Source organism: Euprymna scolopes, chromosome 18 (assembly GCF_053919585.1).
Source record: "Euprymna scolopes isolate OS-2025 chromosome 18, ASM5391958v1, whole genome shotgun sequence".
NCBI classification, from domain to species: Eukaryota; Metazoa; Mollusca; class Cephalopoda; order Sepiida; family Sepiolidae; genus Euprymna; species Euprymna scolopes.
This window is the reverse complement of record NC_136499.1, coordinates 73,970,786-73,989,053: the sequence shown is the minus strand read 5'-3', so window position 1 is coordinate 73,989,053 and position 18,268 is coordinate 73,970,786. Positions and strand designations below refer to the sequence as shown.

Below are 18,268 nucleotides of genomic sequence, written 5' to 3'. Positions count from 1 at the left end.
AAAGAACAGTTAATTATTGTTTTATAAAGTCTTTTTGCATAAATTTCTTGCTTATGTGTAACAGTAAAATTTACTTTATTTAATTAAATAAAATCACAATTATTTCTCTATTTTTTACTGCTTTTCTTTATTAACTATTCACAAAATTATTTTGTACATAAGTAAAAATTAAATCAAACAATTTGAAAATAAATACGATTTCGGAATTATTGAAATATGTTTTTAAAAAAATGAATATCTAAATTAGAAACCTCATTCACTTTTTAAACCTTTATTTTCTTATATATATATATATATATATATATATATATATATATATATATATATATATATATATATATATATAATTATTACAATAATACTTTTTTTAATACCTACAGACACTAGTGTTTCATCCTTTGGTGAATCACCAATGCAGGCTGCACGATTACTACCGGTCAGGAGATTCAAACCTGGCCACAAAGCCATCTCTGACTCCATTAGCAAGGAACATACCTCACGGCCAATCTCAACCACGAGAAATGTCATTGAAATTTTAACATTCATTTTTTATTTGCTAAATGTCCAAAGAGGTTAATGCCCCTATTTAGTGTATATATATATATATATATATATATATATATATATATATATATATATATATATATATACTAAATAAAAGTATTAACCTCTTCCTGTTAACCTTTTAATCACCTGTTCTAAGCAAGGCAGTTTTTTATTTGCTTAACTATCATTTTTATATTTGACTATCTGGATGCCAGGCGTTTCCCGGTCGTACAATACGCTTAAATAGGATATTTTAATGCATGCAGATTGCATATGTATTATTATAGAATCAGTCCTTTATTAAATATTATATATAAGGAGGAATAATTTGCCTAGTGGACTAATTCGCAAAGAAAAAAAAATAAATTAAAAAGAATAAAATCATCAAATTCCGTCTGTGTTTGTTTACAATATCACGTCAGCTGATATTTGGACTTGATGATGAATGCCCTGGAAACACACTTCTGATTAATGTTTAGTTTTAAATAATGCAAACAAAGAAATGATTTGTGGCGAGTTTAAATGATACCTTTTTTTTTTTTATTGTAAACTGAATTCATAAATAAGAAAACATTAAAATAAAATGGTGAGGTACATCAGGGATTGAATACGGGATCATTCGATCTGTAGTCGACTGCTCTACCACTATCAACAAATCTGTTTTTTTTCTAAGAAGAAATTATTTGTCGAGATTTTATTATCTCCTTTGCTGATGTAACATAAAACGTTCGTCTGTAAAAATTCTTTTTTTTTATCTATAAGAAAAACTATTTTTAGGATCGGATATTTTCGATTTTAGATACTTATCGGACGAATTTCTGGATAAAACATATCTAAGAACACTGCCAGACATATAAATTACCTGTTTGTGAAATTTGCAAAAGATAGGCTCAGCCATTTCGGAATCTATAGGAAGGAAATCACACACACTCACACACAAAGTGACTTTTATATAATATATTTGATGTTTGATTTTTGATATTTGATTAAGTTAATTTGAGAATAATTTTCATAAAACTACAAATGTTTCGGAAGCTATGTGAGGTTGAAATTCATCCTGTTATTATTATTTGAGTATTCTTCCAGGCACACACATAAACATAATTGAATGAAAAAATCAAATTAAAATTAAATTTTATCTAGTTCATTTATAATTTATTTGCTGAATATAATTTATGAATCAGCTCTTAATGTTCTTCTTTTGTTTTATTTCAGATAATAATAGCTTACAGTTGATGCCATCAGGGAATGTGTTTGTAGAACGTTTAAACAGCATCAAGGAACTTGAAACTACCATGTATGTGACCAACAACCAACAAGCAATGGATTTTATATGGAAGCGAGAATCGGGGTTGCAGGTTAAAGCCAGCATCACTGATGTTTTCCTGGTGCCCGAATATGTAGATATTGACCACCCCGATGACAATCAATACTTTTTACAGAGTTCTTTTATACACAGTGAAGTAAAGCAGACATTTCAAAATATCTTGAAGAACTATTGTAGGTAGGTATTGTATTGTAGGTAGCAGCAGTCCATTCGTATATATACACACATACGTACACATACGTACGCATATCTACACATATACATACATATGTAACTGAGGTTGAAAAATATTTATTTTTAGACATGAACCTTTTTGGAACTTTCTGGCAAAATACGAATTTATTTTATGAGCAAATAACAAAGTATTTGAAGGAGAATTGTATCGATCATAAATATTTAGAATTTTGTCCTGCTTTTGAAGAGCAACTCTTACTAGTTGGTTTGGTCACGAGAGTACAAATCAAAATCTAGAGCATATTAATTTTGACTGATCTACTGAATGATTAGGTCAAAGTTCTAGACTTTTTGGGATTTGCAGATTAGACAGAGAGCTTCCTAGCATTAACGATGCAAGATGCCTTCTCTCCTACTTCTGCCTTATTCAACGAACAAGAACTTTCATTTTATATAGAAATAAGCCACGACCTACCAAGGTCAAAATCCACTTGAGTATAAGGGTCTATGACATTGCCAGTTGGATGATGAACAATATGATAAAAAATTGAAATCAATAAATGAAAAGAGCTAAACCTGATTAATAGGACGAGTTGATAAGTATTTGTTGACATTGAACTTAAACGTACCTATGCTACAGTCTCCAAGGAAGCGATCCTGAGGCAATGTGTTTCTCAGGTCGACGGTTCTTAGAAAAAGCTGTTGATGGAAAATGTTTGGCTTCAAGTACACAGACGAACAAAGAGCATTTTTATAATGGCAATAGAGTGCCGAGTTTTTGCTATGAATATTTTCAGAAAACAATTCTTTTCACATTATTCACATTTTTCAAAATATTTTCCTTCAACATTGTTTGTTGCCATTTTTGCAATGTTTTATTGTTGTTGTTTTTTAGAGTATATTATTTACCTTCTTGCAAGGAGGTTATACACAAGCAAGCAGAGATTTATTTGTTTAACATCAAAACTTCGGTGATATGACGCCTCCATTAGGCAAAGAATCAGTTTCTGTCCTTTTTTTTCTTTTTCTTCCCTTGCGAAATAGTGCCACTAGAAGAGTAAGATCCGTGTGATCGTAACACCAAACCGCAAAGGGAATGAAAAAGAAAAAAAGACACAAACTGAGTCTTTTCCTGATGAAGGCGTCATATCGTTGAAAAAATTGATTATAAATAGATTAATATTTGCCTAATTTTAAAGTCTATGTTGTATTAGTTTTTTAAACGCACATATTTTATATATATATATGTGTGGGGGGGTGTATTGAATATTTGGACCAGTAACACAAAGCTTTCATTAGGATATGACATGACAATGACATGACAATATCATTAGGATATGACATGACAATGTAGCATTGTGTCAGAGATTCTTTAATCTTGCAAGATTACCCTATGTCATCTTAATCGACAGAAACATATGTTCCTCTCGTTTACATGTAAATAATTGCTCAATCGATAGTGACGGCCTCTTGTTCTTTTTCCTCGTTTTCATTGTACGTTAAACCATTGAATGTTTATCGAGGTGAAGATATAGCAATAGAAAAGTTCTCTTTTCTTTAGTTCTGTAATAAAGTAGCAATTATGAAAAAGTAACAACATCAACAACATTGCTAATGTTCTTAATTGCTTTATTCTATTACAACACTACAAAGTTACACATTATGTAAGTTTCCTATTGATTACAGGTTGAACAATACAAAACTTCAACAACAAAAAAACAAAACAAAATAAACGCATGTGAATCCAATCAGCTTACTGGTCTAAAAGCAAAACTTTTCTCTCTTTTTTCTCTCTGTGGCATTATATCTTGTCACGCAGCTCTAACTCTAGTTTTTAACTTCTAATGGAATTTTCCATTCTTCTGCTTAATTAAACCTTATGTGAGAATATTCTTTTAAGCGTTATTTTACACACTGCTTTCAATATTACCAAAATAATAGAATCCCTGACTTTTTATCCACTATAAACTTTATTGATTACAATATTAACACATCATACTCACACGTTTTGACTTCTTTTATATATTTACATAAGAAAAACAACATTGTTTCTCTGGATAAGTTGTTGCTTTAACTATTCACATACTTTTCTGTTTAATCTGTTTATCCAAAAGAAATCGACATCTCCAATTAATGTATTTTGTTTGACTTATCTATGATGCTATTCTGAGCCGTGTTCTGCGGAAGACAGGAGTACATTTAAAATTGTGTAGCTTGTGACTTTTATAATTACTTATCTTATGTAATTCAATCTTCCATAAAAATTCTTACAATTGATTTCTGTCAGGACAAAACTGCAATTTTCTAAACATTCTCCACAAAAGTGGACATTTTGTTTTTATGATTTGTAGGCCAGCACTTTTGTAGTCGAATAGATTTGCCAAGATCGATCAGCCATGATTGATAACCATTGTTGATGAATCTTCTTAATGACCTAGACAAAAAAGACATTTTAAATTATTTCTTCACAGCTAAAGTAAATATACGTCTGCTTCTAAGATTCGTTTTCTTTTTCAACTGTTGTGGTCAAGTTCTTTAGTTTAAATCATATGTCAACTTTCTTTATATATCATGTTCTATTTCCTTTTCTTAAAAAATCAATGTTATTTTAACTGCATTAAGTTAACCTTGCAAATAATACTATGGGATTGAAATGGTTACTTGCCCTTGCATTATTAAAATATGGAAATAAATGCAAAAGTGTTTTCATTTATTTCCATATTATATATCTATCAAACGGCTCAGTTATTTAAATCAATTATACAACATAATATTTTGAAATACGGCTCTTTGTATGTCTAATTCACATAACTATTTTTAAGCAATTTATAATAAGTTAATGTTTGGTGTTATTCATTTGTAATTTTATAGTATTTTTTTCCTATATATATATATATATATATATATATATATATATATATATATATATATATATATATATATACATACACAATAGTTTTATTGATGTTAAAGACTAATAATGTGTGATTTAATAAAAACGGATGAATTATGAAAATCCTTCTTAAAATCTTACTGGTCTCATCTTTAATCTTAATCCCACGATGTATACTGCGACTTTCTTCAAGTGCATCTTATCGACCTAAAAATCTTTGTGGAATTTCTTACTGAACCCTTTATTTAATTCATGGATCTAGATTTTACTTTAATGTAGATAGTAATGACATAATTCTAATTATGGCATTATATTCGTACAATTCAGGAACAATTAATTTTGAAATAGGTAAGTAATAGTCTTATGGAGATTAAAGGGACAATTCTCAGTATAAGTGATATTAAGAATATAATTAAGATTTACTTAAAACCTTATGACTGATAAAATGAGACACATACACAGTGAATGAAATAAGGGATTTAGTTACTGTTGTGGACTGGTAGGGCCCAGACAAAAAGACACAGCTTGATATTTAGTAAAAACAATATATATTGAAAAGAAAGACAAATTCAACAAATAAAGAAAGTGATTAATACAACAATCCGGCTACCAAGTGTGCATTACTTGTGCATAACTGGTACATAACGCTGAGAGACATATTTTCGTGGTCTTTATAGTAAGTGGGAAAGTTTATTATTATCCATAGATAACAGTTCAACAGATTCATTAGATTGACATAAAGATGCACTTAGGGAACGTCAGAGGTTACATCATCCGAAACGTTATGAGCATATCATCCAAGATGAGAACAATAGTCTGGTTAATCCAAATAATAAACATAATTCATTGCCGTGTAAGAGTAAATAAGTTCTCACTATATAAATTGATATAAATACATTACAGAATATAATAATGCAAATAATTTCCTAGATTATACTAACACATTTTATTTAATGTCGAGTAAAAGAGACTTACTAATATGAAAAATATTTTTATATCGTTTTTATATCTGAAAACCAGCATTCATCAATTCTAGTTTCTTTGTTCAGAAATCATCAACCATCCATTGAATAATTTATGACTCAAGTCATTTTCAATTCTATTTTATATTTTTAGGCAGTATTTTTAATAAACAAACTTTCCAAAAATTAGTTCCACCAGATTGAAATTAGGAAAATATAAAAATAAAAATGCATTGAATTTTCCATTGCCGCCTTTTTTCTGTGATTATTTTTATGTTTGAAGTGTAGCTTTCATAATTATTCCATTATTTGCTTTGAATAATGTTCAAACTTCTTTCTTTTCAGTCTGAAACAATGATAAAGGCATCAGGTCACATAATAATAATAATAATAATAATAATAATAATAATAATAACAACAAGAAGGTGTCCTTTTTGATTTTCAGATTTCATTTAGCTGTAACTAGCAAGGCTACCCGGTGTTGCCTGGATGACAAATTTTTAATCTTATCATAAGAATTACGTTACTTTATTGCAAAATTCTCAGATTATCTTTACGCACGTTTTGAATACACAATCGTTCAATTTTGTTTGGTGCTTCGCTAATTCTTCCACCGTTAGAAAAGAAGCTCACTATTGTTTCAGATCTGAGAAGAAATAAAGAAACAAACAAAAAAGCCGTGCGTTTGAGTTTTATATATTATGTGCTGGAATCATAGGGCACATGTTTGCTTTGCTGGTTGATGTATAGGTAAAAGAATTATCTATTCCTCATAACAAAAAGTGTCTGTGGAGATATCTCCCCTGATAACAGAATGTAACCAGAGAGTGATCTCCCTTGATCGATATATATAGAGAACATGGGTGCGGTCATTTGCTTTTTGTGTGGATCTTAGCAACGAGATGGTAAAGCGTGGAAATTTATAAAACAGCATTGGACATTGAACATATTCACCATGAAGCAAGAAAGTATGCATTTATTGAAGCAACTTATTGAGTTTTAGAAAATCAAACTAAAAAAGAGATGCTTCGCAGTCATCTCAACATGTGGCAAAGAAAAAAAATAGAACAGCCTTCAATGAGACTGGATGCCACTAACAGAGAATAACCATTGTTTTGGACACATGAGCCTGATACAAAGATGTATGTGGATTGGAAGAGCCAGCTGCAATCCGGAATTAACTACAAGAAATGTATATTGGAAACAAAGCCTACTTTTTGAACTGGTAAGACCAGACAGACATAACTCTGCCACAGATGACGATCTTCTATGTCAGATGTCAGATACGACAGGTGGCAGTGAAAAGATTACACAAAGAATCCATCAACAGAAATTCCACTCCATGAGGCAGAATGTAGATGAGTCAATAACGCATTTCTTATCAAGACTATGTAACCAAACCAAATTTTGTGAATTTAGAATTCACTTTCCAAACGGACAAATTTGTTGGTACTTGCAGTGTACTGTTCAGATGACATTTTTGCTCGGCAGATGATAACTGGACTTAGAAAAACGGAACACCAAAGAAGACACAGCTGGAAAATGGGCCTCATCTTAAGTAAGATAGGGAGCAATTTTAGGTATATGCTCCAAAGTTACCCCCTGGTAGTTGTACCTATTTACTATGCCTCCCCACGGGACAGAGTTAGACACCAGGGTCGTTTTTTAACGTGGAGAAAAGGTACAAAAATAAAAATTGTCTCAGTCGTGAAGGATTTCTCCTCCACCGAAAGAGAACAAGAAATAGAAGTGCAGCATCTGAAGAACAGATACTACACTTTGATGTTGTCCCGAAGGCCAACCCCTGGTAGTTGTAGTGGAGGTACTATGAGCCCTGAAACTCATGCAAGATTCAGACATGTACTCAAAGAAAATAGTATACCTTTGCATACATAGGGGTACAAACTTGTTTGAGTGGGCCTGAAATTCAGAAACTCCTTAGATACTCAGAGGGAGAATCTTTGTCAAACACTCATTGGATACAAGGCTTAATGGACAACCGTTTAGAGGTGTCTTGCTTTTGTGCATAAAAGTGAGAACAAAAGTGACACGTGTCTAGAAACACCTTTGGGCTTTATTTGTTACAAACGGCTTTATAGGAACCGGAATTATTACCTCCCAAATTCTCGACTATGCTATCGCGGAATAGCTCTTTGAGGAACATAAATGGATTGGACTCTTGTGGATGGCCACATTACGTCATAACAAGAACCTTAAATCTGTCCTTAACCACTCACAGAAACAACTCCCTAAGGAAGTAATTGAGGTTAAATGGCACATTAATGTTAGATCACCCATCAAAGTAAACATGATGAAAAAGAAATAGAACTTGATCAGTTCCTCACTTTTTAGTCACCCTTCATGTCACAAAACAAGAGCACCCAGAAACTTATCGTCACAAATGCATGGAAAATAGCAAAGTTTTCTGGTGCATGCAAAGATGACCACGACCATTCATCCTGTAGTCATGGGAGAGAGGAGGCATGTATAAGGTAAAAGAGTCATTTGCTCTTGATAATAAGGAATTACTCGGGGAGTTATCTCCTTGATAACAAGGAAATAATCAGAAAGTGATCTTCCGTGATAGCTGTATATAGAGGATAAATGGGGGCGACCATTTGCTTTTTGTGTGGCTGAATAAAACTGCTGATTGGAGATTTTGGCAGACTAAAACAGCATTCTCTTCCTTCCTTAAGTATACCTGACTAAGGGTATCATTTTCACCAAATTTCTATTCATAGGCTAAAACATTTTAAAAAATAGGAACCAACAAATAAACGTACGGCTTTGTTATTAGTAGAGATAAATATTGCATATATATATATACATACACACACACACATATATATATATATATATATATATATATATATATATATATATATATATATTAAGTGATGGGACGATTCCAATATTTTTCCCAATTTCAATACAATTACCAATTCCGTACTAAATTCCCAATTCCGATACAATTACCGATTCCTTTTCTGATTCTTTATAAATCTCTAAATATTTAAATATAAAACTTATTTTGTTCAGATTACTGTAAAAACACATCTTAAATGTGCCTATGTTTTCTCAAACGTAAAAACACACTTGTGATGGGGCAATCTAGAGATTTTAGTCTTTAGTCTGGAAGTTTAAATCAATAAATATTTATTATTTTATTATTACTATAAGCAGTGGAAAATGTTTCTTAAACCAAAATCAAATAAATAAATAGGCTCAAATTTTTCCGATTCCCATACCGATTCCAATATTCCAAAAAGCTTCCATTTTTCCGATTCCTGATTCCGATTCCGATTGCACGTCCCAACACTAATATATATATATATATATATATATATTAGAGGGTTACTACAAGTTCTTTTTCCTTGAATGCTCAGTATAGATTGCTTTCAGGAACTTTTCTGACGACATGACTAAACTATATATGCTGATCATAGTTATCAACAGTCATTTTCGAAAACAAAAATCTATGTTTATCCTGAGCATTTAACTTCAGAAGCATATGTAGTAATTAGAATCACAAATGTATTGCAGAGTTTTAATTTTAAAACATAAAATAAATCTATTCTGTTGCATATAGTTGACTTTAGTCTTTAGGAATTGAATACCAGCAAAAACCTTACGCTTGTCTTTATTTGTAGGAAGGATATATGCAATTCTACCTAATGCTCCTGTTGATGCCATCCTCATATTTATGTGTACAGATAATGTTTTTAGATTTACCAATTCTCTTCTAAACTCCAAAAAGAAATTTAAAGAAACATTTAAACATACGTAAAATATAAAGACTCAATAAAATAAAGAAACCGGTAAGAGTAAGTAACTATGATGAATGTGTTTACAAATATTTTTTATAGACAAAAAGATAAAAAATTATGATTTTAAGCCAAAATAATTCGCCTTAATACTCTTTATATCTATTTTATTAGCAGATTATCCAAAAAAAAATAAAAATAAATAAATAAAAGATCACTTAGTTTAAAAAATAATTATTCAATGATTTTCTTATTTTCTTGAGTAAAATTTCTTTAAAATTATAAAACACGTATTTTGTTTAAAAAAAAAAATCCACCCAATCATCTTACAAAATTGAAGATGAAGATTAATTATCCACTCGTTCTTTTGATTCTGATTGACTAAAACGTAATAATTTAATCCTACAATTATCCAAGATTTTTGAAAGCATCATCTGCAGGTTTTACTGCTTATCAAATCTTACTTTTAAACTCTTTACCACATGTTTTTTTTTCTGGTAATCCAAGGCTTTCATATTTCATTGTAACTAATCTATGAATCCTTTTTTCCTTCTTTTTTCGCAGGCATCCATTACCAGATTACTATAACATGATTCTAGAGGTACATCCAAATCGAAGCACCAATGCCACCGTGGTTATTTGTGACTCAAAGAACCCTACAATCCCAAAATGTCCTGAATCTTACAGTGATGGTCAGAAATATATAAAGCGTGCTCCAAATAATGTGTGTCCAAAACTAAAGGTAATCATCCATTTCAAGCAACCAATTCTTACAAATTCTTTAAAATTTACTCATTTAAACTTTATAAATAAATTTGTGTTTTAAGCGATAAATCAACTCTGAACATTGTTTATGGTACAAAAAAATTGTAAAATACTTTAGAGCAATTTCATATTTGCAAATTAAACTTTTATTTATGAAATTTAGAAAAAATGTTAGATTAAATGTCTGTTTTTATACTCTTTCAAAATTCAAATTCAATTTATGTAACTAGATATTGAAAACATTGAAAAATACTTTAAAGGAATTTTATATTTGCAAATTAAACTTTTATTCATGAAATTTAGAAAAAAATATTACATTAAATATCGATTTTTTTATGTTCTTTGTAAATTCAAGGAAACAAATATGTCTTACAATTTGCATATCATTCACCAAACTATTTTTATGAATTAAATAATGTTTTTGAATTTTTAAAATGAGGATTGATAATTCATATTATTTGGATTATTCGGACTGTTCTCATCTTGAATTTATTCATATAACGTTTTGGTTGATATAACCTCCGACCTTCTTCAGGTGTACCTTGTTGAAGTTAGAAATAATTTTGTCAAACTCGGAAATTTGCATGGGACTCGAATAGAGCCCTTTATTTAATTTACTGGGGGCGAACACTCACATTCCATCAGCCATGACTAATAAAAAAGTAATTCACAATTATATTTCTAGTGTCGTCTGCACTGAAGATTGAACCTTCAACCTGCAGAAGAGTTGAACTTTACCAAGTATTGTATCTACTTAGTCAGAGGTCCTTGAAAGAAATATTGTGTGAATAACACTCAACAGGAGAACAGTAGTCCGAATAATATAAATAATATGAATTACATAATGGTTTGTTTTTTAAAACTAGATCTTGGCTATTAATGCATAAGTGATCAGAATCAAATCTCTATTATACCCCCCCAAAAAAAACAAAAGCTAAATGGAGGCCATATGCTGTAGAACGGAGAAAAAAAAAGGCCAAAGACCCTAGTGTTTTGATGTAATGTTTTGAATATAATAAACTAGTTATGACCAAAGTTTCATTTCATTCGGACAAAACACTAAGAAACGAGGCCTAATTAGAGTTGGGGCCCGTTTTTTTGGGGGGTCACCCTGTATAAAGTTTTCTCTGGTCAGTTGTGATAATACTGAGAGGATATGATGAAACTGTAAAAGAATGATACCAATGAATTGTGAGGAAGATTTTACCTTTGACTTAACTTATATCGGAATTCTTGAAAATAAAAAGAACTCGTCTATTTCTACAAAAAAATAGCACTGAAACAGAATGAAAAGCAGATAACCATTCTTAGCTATTCCTGGAATTCTATTCAATAAATCAAAATATGTCAGTTTCTCAGAATTGAGAGCTATGCCTTTAAGTGATTCGTGGTTGGAGAATCAGTTTTGACATTCTAATTTTTTTCTTTCGTCAGCAGAAAGCCATTTGTCACTTGAAATTAACTATTAACGCTATATGGTTTAATGGCTAAGTTTGGGATGTGCTGACAAAAAGTTGTCAATCCAATATTCATTCCCATGCTATTAACGTAGAAAACGAATAATTATGCCACACAATTGCTTAATAAGCATTTTTCTATGGAAGCTTAACAATAGTGTGACTATCCTTGAGTTCTTAACAGCGGAAAATAAGAAACCATTCAGTTATTTCCGGAATCAACCAATGTATGCTTGAAAGTTTTTGATAAATCCTTTTTCACATATTTTTTTACTTTTTGCTTACCTTTGGTGATCTATGAGAACTGTGGTGTCAACGTGATTACATGATTTTCTGAAAGATTTATAAATTAGCCAGAAGTGAAACACAAACAAAAAGAATCACGCATTTAGATTCCAAATGCCAACATTGCTGACTTAAAGGGACAAATTACTTGCACTTTACTTTATTCAAATCAAAGGGAGATAATTTATGAATAAGCTTTTATAGTTACATCTGTTTATACTAAGTATCACATGAATGATGATATAAGCATCATTGACAGATTACAGATACAGGGTGATCCAAGAAGCGGTATCCATTTTATTATTGCTATCATTTCTATGAAAATTAACTATGAAAATGGATACTGTGCTTTATCTCCATGAAGACATCTCGTCATATGGACCAAGCTTGACCTGCATATTCTCTACATCTATTCCGTTTGCATTATTATTAGTTTATGCTAATAATCTCCAAATTATTACTGCACCCAAAAATTACATTGTAATGGAGAATAAGAGAATTCAGAATGCCATGTTTGACAAGGTTACTATGAACTTCAATGTGCACGTAGTTACAGTGATTCAACACTAAGCAGCTTCAATTGAGCATACTATAAGCTATTGGGTTGTACTTTCAAGTTTGTGGCACACAGGGAAATACAAAACTTACATATCTGTCAGACAGATCTATGAAAAGAATTGTAGAGTTTTTCTTTGAATAATAAATGCTAATTTATCATAAAGTGTTACTACGTTACACACCACCCTGTAATATATTATTATATATTTATTATTGCCTGGTTTCACACTCTTAGAAAAATAAAAGAATCATCCGAACCTTGTTCACGATTATTCCTTTTTTCCCCCCAATAAATCACCAAACTGTATAAAAGCTAAAAATGAGGGCCTTGCAGTTATGTTTTTTCTGGAACATTACATTCCCACCAAAATATTGATTATAGCTGATGCTCTGTTCTTCACTTTCCCAGGCTCATCAGTGACCTTTGTTTAGACACAGAGGCTTGCACAGCAACGAGAAAAATATAACTATTTTCTATTTCTTTTTCCTACTATTCCCCCCTCTCTCTCTCTCTTTCTATCTCGACAATTTCTTCCCAACCCAATCACCATCACTTGGGAAAGATGTTAGCTCTTTTCAAATTTCAGCCTTTACCTTTAGGCAAAGAACCAATAAATTCCTCAATTCTTGTATTGTCCGTAGGCAAAAAGCTCAAATTTGGCAAATATACTTGGCACCTCATTAGTTGGCACCAGAGCTGGCAGAATACTTCATAGGAAAGAATAAGACCAGAACTATATATCTATTACGTCTTGTACAAAAGACTTTATGGAGGTAAGTGAAACTGAGCCAACGATGAGGGACTATGGTCGTCTTTTAGCTGCTCCGTTTCCTTTAATAAATGAGTCTGGGAATGGGTGGGTAACTGGGGGTGGGACTGATTTCTGTTGCAGAATTGTTGAATTTATTCTAACAATGACCACACCAATGAATGGCTGGGGGAATGGTACAAAGTACTCGTAGAGTTATGGCCTGTACAAATATCTATTGAATGATGCATGGGGAGATTTATAATGATTCTCAAGTGATTATTTATCTTTTTATACAAGAGAAACATTTCTTGTTGAAAGTAAGGCGAAAATAATTACTCATTGCAAATGGTAATCTGTTAAAGTATAAGGAATTACTCTTCAGTTATAATTATGAAACGAGAGTTGTGAATTCTTCTTACAGTCACTGACGTCAATTGTGAAAACTGGATGGTGTACAAATCTTCTACCAATATAAGAGTCATATACATCATAAGATGGAATAATGCTGCCACATCTACAGGGAGGTGCTGTTCAGAGCACATTTCCCGGCCCAAGTAAAAAATGAACTTCGAAATCTAGTGGAGGATAATCCCTTCTTCTTTCTACAAACCTCTTCTAATAAAAAAGACTTTCTTCTCTCTCCCTTTTTCTCTCTCTTCTATTCTATTCTATAGTATTCCTATTTACGTGAAAGATGCTTGACTGAGCTTTAATATTGAGTTCGCCTTTGTAAGATATCCACCTTTTACCACAACAACAAAAAAAATCCCTTCTCTATCAGGTGGAATATTTATGGTCAAAGTTTCTTTGCAGGGGCTTCCCACATGTGAAAGACATTGCTATGGGAATGCTTCTTTGTTGATTACAAATTGGTCATCTTCAAATCTAATGTAAACAAATTACTGTCATGAGTAATAATCAGTTTTACCATTGATTAATAATAGTATTCTCATAGTGTTCTTCGTTTTTCCCCTGATAATTATTTCATCTCATTAACTCTTCTCTTAAATGGCTCTTGGCTTTGCTAAGTGATAATCCAATAGTAAAAAAAGAAATACTGGCAGAATTTTCCTCCAAATATTAGTAAGATATTTGCAGAAATTTATCTATGAACAATTGTTGATTGTAATCATATACAAAGAATTAAAAGTTATATAAACATTTACTAAATTTATATGTTAATGTATTAGGCATTAATTGCAATGTTGAACAAAATCACTTCAGTTGAATAACTGATAATTTAAGTGATGAAGTAAATGTGCTAATATTTAATAGCATACATAATTAAAATAAGATCGAATGGTTTTCAAAAGTCATTAAACAATTTGCAATATTTATATTACAAATTGATGAGAATTTTCTGATATGAACCACTTGTCCATAATTAATAATTATCTTTGTTTTTATTTTTGTTTTGAGTCATTTAATTTCATCCTCCTCCCGTTGTCCAGGGGTAGTCAAAATTGATATGATTAGTTGACTTTGCTGTGAATCATTTCATATATGGAGCACTTTTTTACGGTTGGGCGTCCTTCCTATCCCCAGTTGTAAGCAGTGGGCTTAACCTTTGCCATTCTATAGACAAAACCTACAAGGTAGAAAATACTCTCATGATGTTTAGCCTATCAGCTGCTAATCAGTGTATGGTATTTGGCTCCACACATTTAGGATTTGCATGGAAATCAGACGTAGATTGCCTTCTTAATCAGTGCAAATAGTAATAGGTTTCTAATTACTTTTCAACATTGTTTTGTTCTTTTGCAAATTCCCTCCATTTCATTTGAACATCTTTTATCTTCATCAGGGTCAAAGGCTTCTGCAACTGTCTCCAGCGGCGAACAGTATCGTCTGTTTAGATGAATCACCTCTTTTAACAGCAGTGTTTGGGATGAAGACGGCAAACGTGACAGAGTTGATGTTTCGATCCAGGGAATGTGAAAACTATACCAAGAGTTGCCTATCTTGTATCCAGAGAGCATGCAGAAATTCTAGTAAGTACCTATTCACTTGAATTCCACACGACGGCAGAGTTAAATACAAAGTTGATTGTAAATGTGTCTGAAAATACAACGAAAAGACACAAAATAAAAATTACCTTTCAGTTTCAAAATATTTCTCCTGTACTGACGAGACTAAAGCAAATGAAGTCTTGCATCAAATGTTATACTTTGGATTACTTATTTGCAGAAAATATTGAAAAAATTACATTTAAAACAAGTCAGGCATAAGGTTATTAAAAGTGTGGGGAAAATGGGTCTAGTTGGTCATTCCTGTTTGATAGAAAGATTAATGTCTACGATACTCTTAACATCTGAGTCACCACAATACCACATTTACACTAGGAGTCTTCCTCATTTATATTGCTATAACTGAATAAAAATCGTGTTTTCATTTTTATAATAACCATGGAAATCAAAACTAAATGCATATAATTGATCAGTAAGTTTATATATGTAAAGGTTGTAGATGCCTTGTGATCCCAGTTAATTCCAACTAATCGGTCATAAAGTAATTTAGATATAAGTTAGCCTATGTTAAATTAGTGTAAGAAAATTAAACTATAGAATAATATTGTGATCATCTTAAAGGCAACATTTCTCAACGTTTTCTTTGTTCATTATTTTTATAACAAGATTTAAGTTTTAGTTTATAAATATTTTCTATTAATGCAGTTCGCTGTTATGTTATACAATAATTAAAATATTTCACAATAATATTTGAAAATAAATTATTTGTTTGTCTCTTAAAATCGTTGACACAGTTGAATATTATAGTATATCACAGGTGATCGCATTAACTTTCTTTTCTTCTTAGAACTGTTTAATCACAGTCATCATTTTGTGCAGGTCAATGCCCTTTCTTTTCTTGGCAGACTGAGAAGTAGATAACGGCAAATTCTTTCTGTGGTTATATTGAATAAAATAAATTCGAAATGCAAAATACAAACTTATAATTGGAGGCTGTTCCCTGTAACGACTAATGAGTCACCAAGTGAACAGCATTACTAGGGGTGTGTAGATATGAATTGGTTGCATTGCACCGAATGGAAAAATACAGACTATTGCAGCAAAATCTTACATTTGACAAAAAGAAAACGAAATAGGCAATAAAAACAAAATTGTATATGCAAACTTAGCAACAGTTTATTTAGCAACAGTTAGGCTTTAATTATTCTTCAATGTAACCGCCGCCAGGGGAGATGACCATTTCACGGTGGGTGTGAAATAAGTCACATTTCTTGACGACTATGTCATTTTCTGTAACAGCAATTGCTTTTGCGACGGTATTATTTAGTGATTTTACAGTTGTCAGTGTGCTTATTGGTCTTAGCCTTGATCATAATCTAGAAGATTTGCAGTTGGAAGAGGAAGTAGTTGCAAGTTTGCAATGGTTAACAACGAGAACCTCCACAATGTCTTTGCAGATTAAGCTGTTCGTTTACCTGCTTTAAATTTTTCCCCAGAGAAAAGCGATCTCACTGGCAGAAACATGCCTGAGCTCGTTCAGATTATAAAATTGATGACGATTAATTAATAAAAAAAATTAAATATAATTCAGCTCTGAAAACAAACAGCTGTAACGTTGTCCAGGCACTAACACATTGTAGCCTCAGTCGCAAATGAGGCCAATAATAGAAAAGAACTTCAACTCGTTTTTTTTTTGTACAATAACATTTATTACCTCATTCTCTCCTCACCACTATGAGGTCCTCCACGTGATCGTCTTCTCGAATGTGCTCGCAAATGTCAACCACGTCTTTAACGTGATCGTTTTTTTAAGTCTTTATTTTTCCCTACTGGTGACGTCGTTTGGGTTACAAATCTATTTATGCGGGTGTTATATATATATATATATATATATATATATATATATATATATATATATATATATATATATATATATACATGTATTAAAGTGTGCGTATGTGTGTTATATCCACGTATAGATGTTGTTTTAACACGCACAGATACACACACACACACACACATATATATATATATATATATATATATATATATATATATATATATATGAGAGAGAGAGAGAGAGAGAGACCCATATTCCGATGTAAGGATAAACTTATATAGCTGTTTAAACATAGTTTTGTGTGTGTATAAATGTGTGAATACACACTTGAAGTGTACTATAGATATTTGTAGACGTGTACGTTATATACACATTTATGCTTACTGTCCTGAACTTCAGTCAATCTCAGATGATTGTTTAAAACAAACACATCTCTCTTATTCTGTTCCACATGCCAACACTGTTATATTTCTTCATTTAAATTTCACTTAATTGTGTAATGAAATGGCATTACTATGACAAATGTGAATAGTAATCATTTTTAATTAGAACAGTCCGAGAGAATTCAATTTAAAGGCAATTCATTTAAAAATGAGTAAAGACAGGACTTTTACCTTATCAACACCAGTACATTTTCAATGACGACTTTGCATTATATGCCATTGGCAATCGGACTATCTCATTAGATAATAAATAAATTGGTGTGTAAGGTGATAACATATATCTGAACAGAATATGCATTAGCCTATTATTATAGATATACTCTGCAAGCAATTTACATTTCTACACTATGCCGGCAGCTCTCATATCTGAGTCTTGTCATGCAATTTAATTCTTAAAGCAATCTCACATTATTTCCTAAAACAAACACCCCCCCCCCGTTCCACACGTCTTTACATAGCAATGTATTTCACATATTCAAATCACACTCTCAATAAATTGATGTTGGTCTTACTAATTCAATTCACCAACCAATCA

The 18,268-nt window shown here is 31.4% G+C and overlaps 1 protein-coding gene across 3 annotated transcripts in view; it reads left to right on the top strand.

The window, feature by feature from the left end:
* LOC145297661 (uncharacterized) overlaps nt 1-18,268 on the top strand; it is a 996,083-nt gene that overhangs the window by 932,031 nt on the left and 45,784 nt on the right. For all 3 annotated transcript variants that reach the window (XM_080143831.1, XM_080143830.1, XM_080143833.1), the window contains 3 exons: nt 1,762-2,050; nt 10,231-10,408; nt 15,288-15,474. In XM_080143831.1, the coding sequence (XP_079999957.1) occupies nt 1,762-2,050; nt 10,231-10,408; nt 15,288-15,474 (654 nt within the window). The remainder of the gene's footprint in view (nt 1-1,761; nt 2,051-10,230; nt 10,409-15,287; nt 15,475-18,268) is intronic.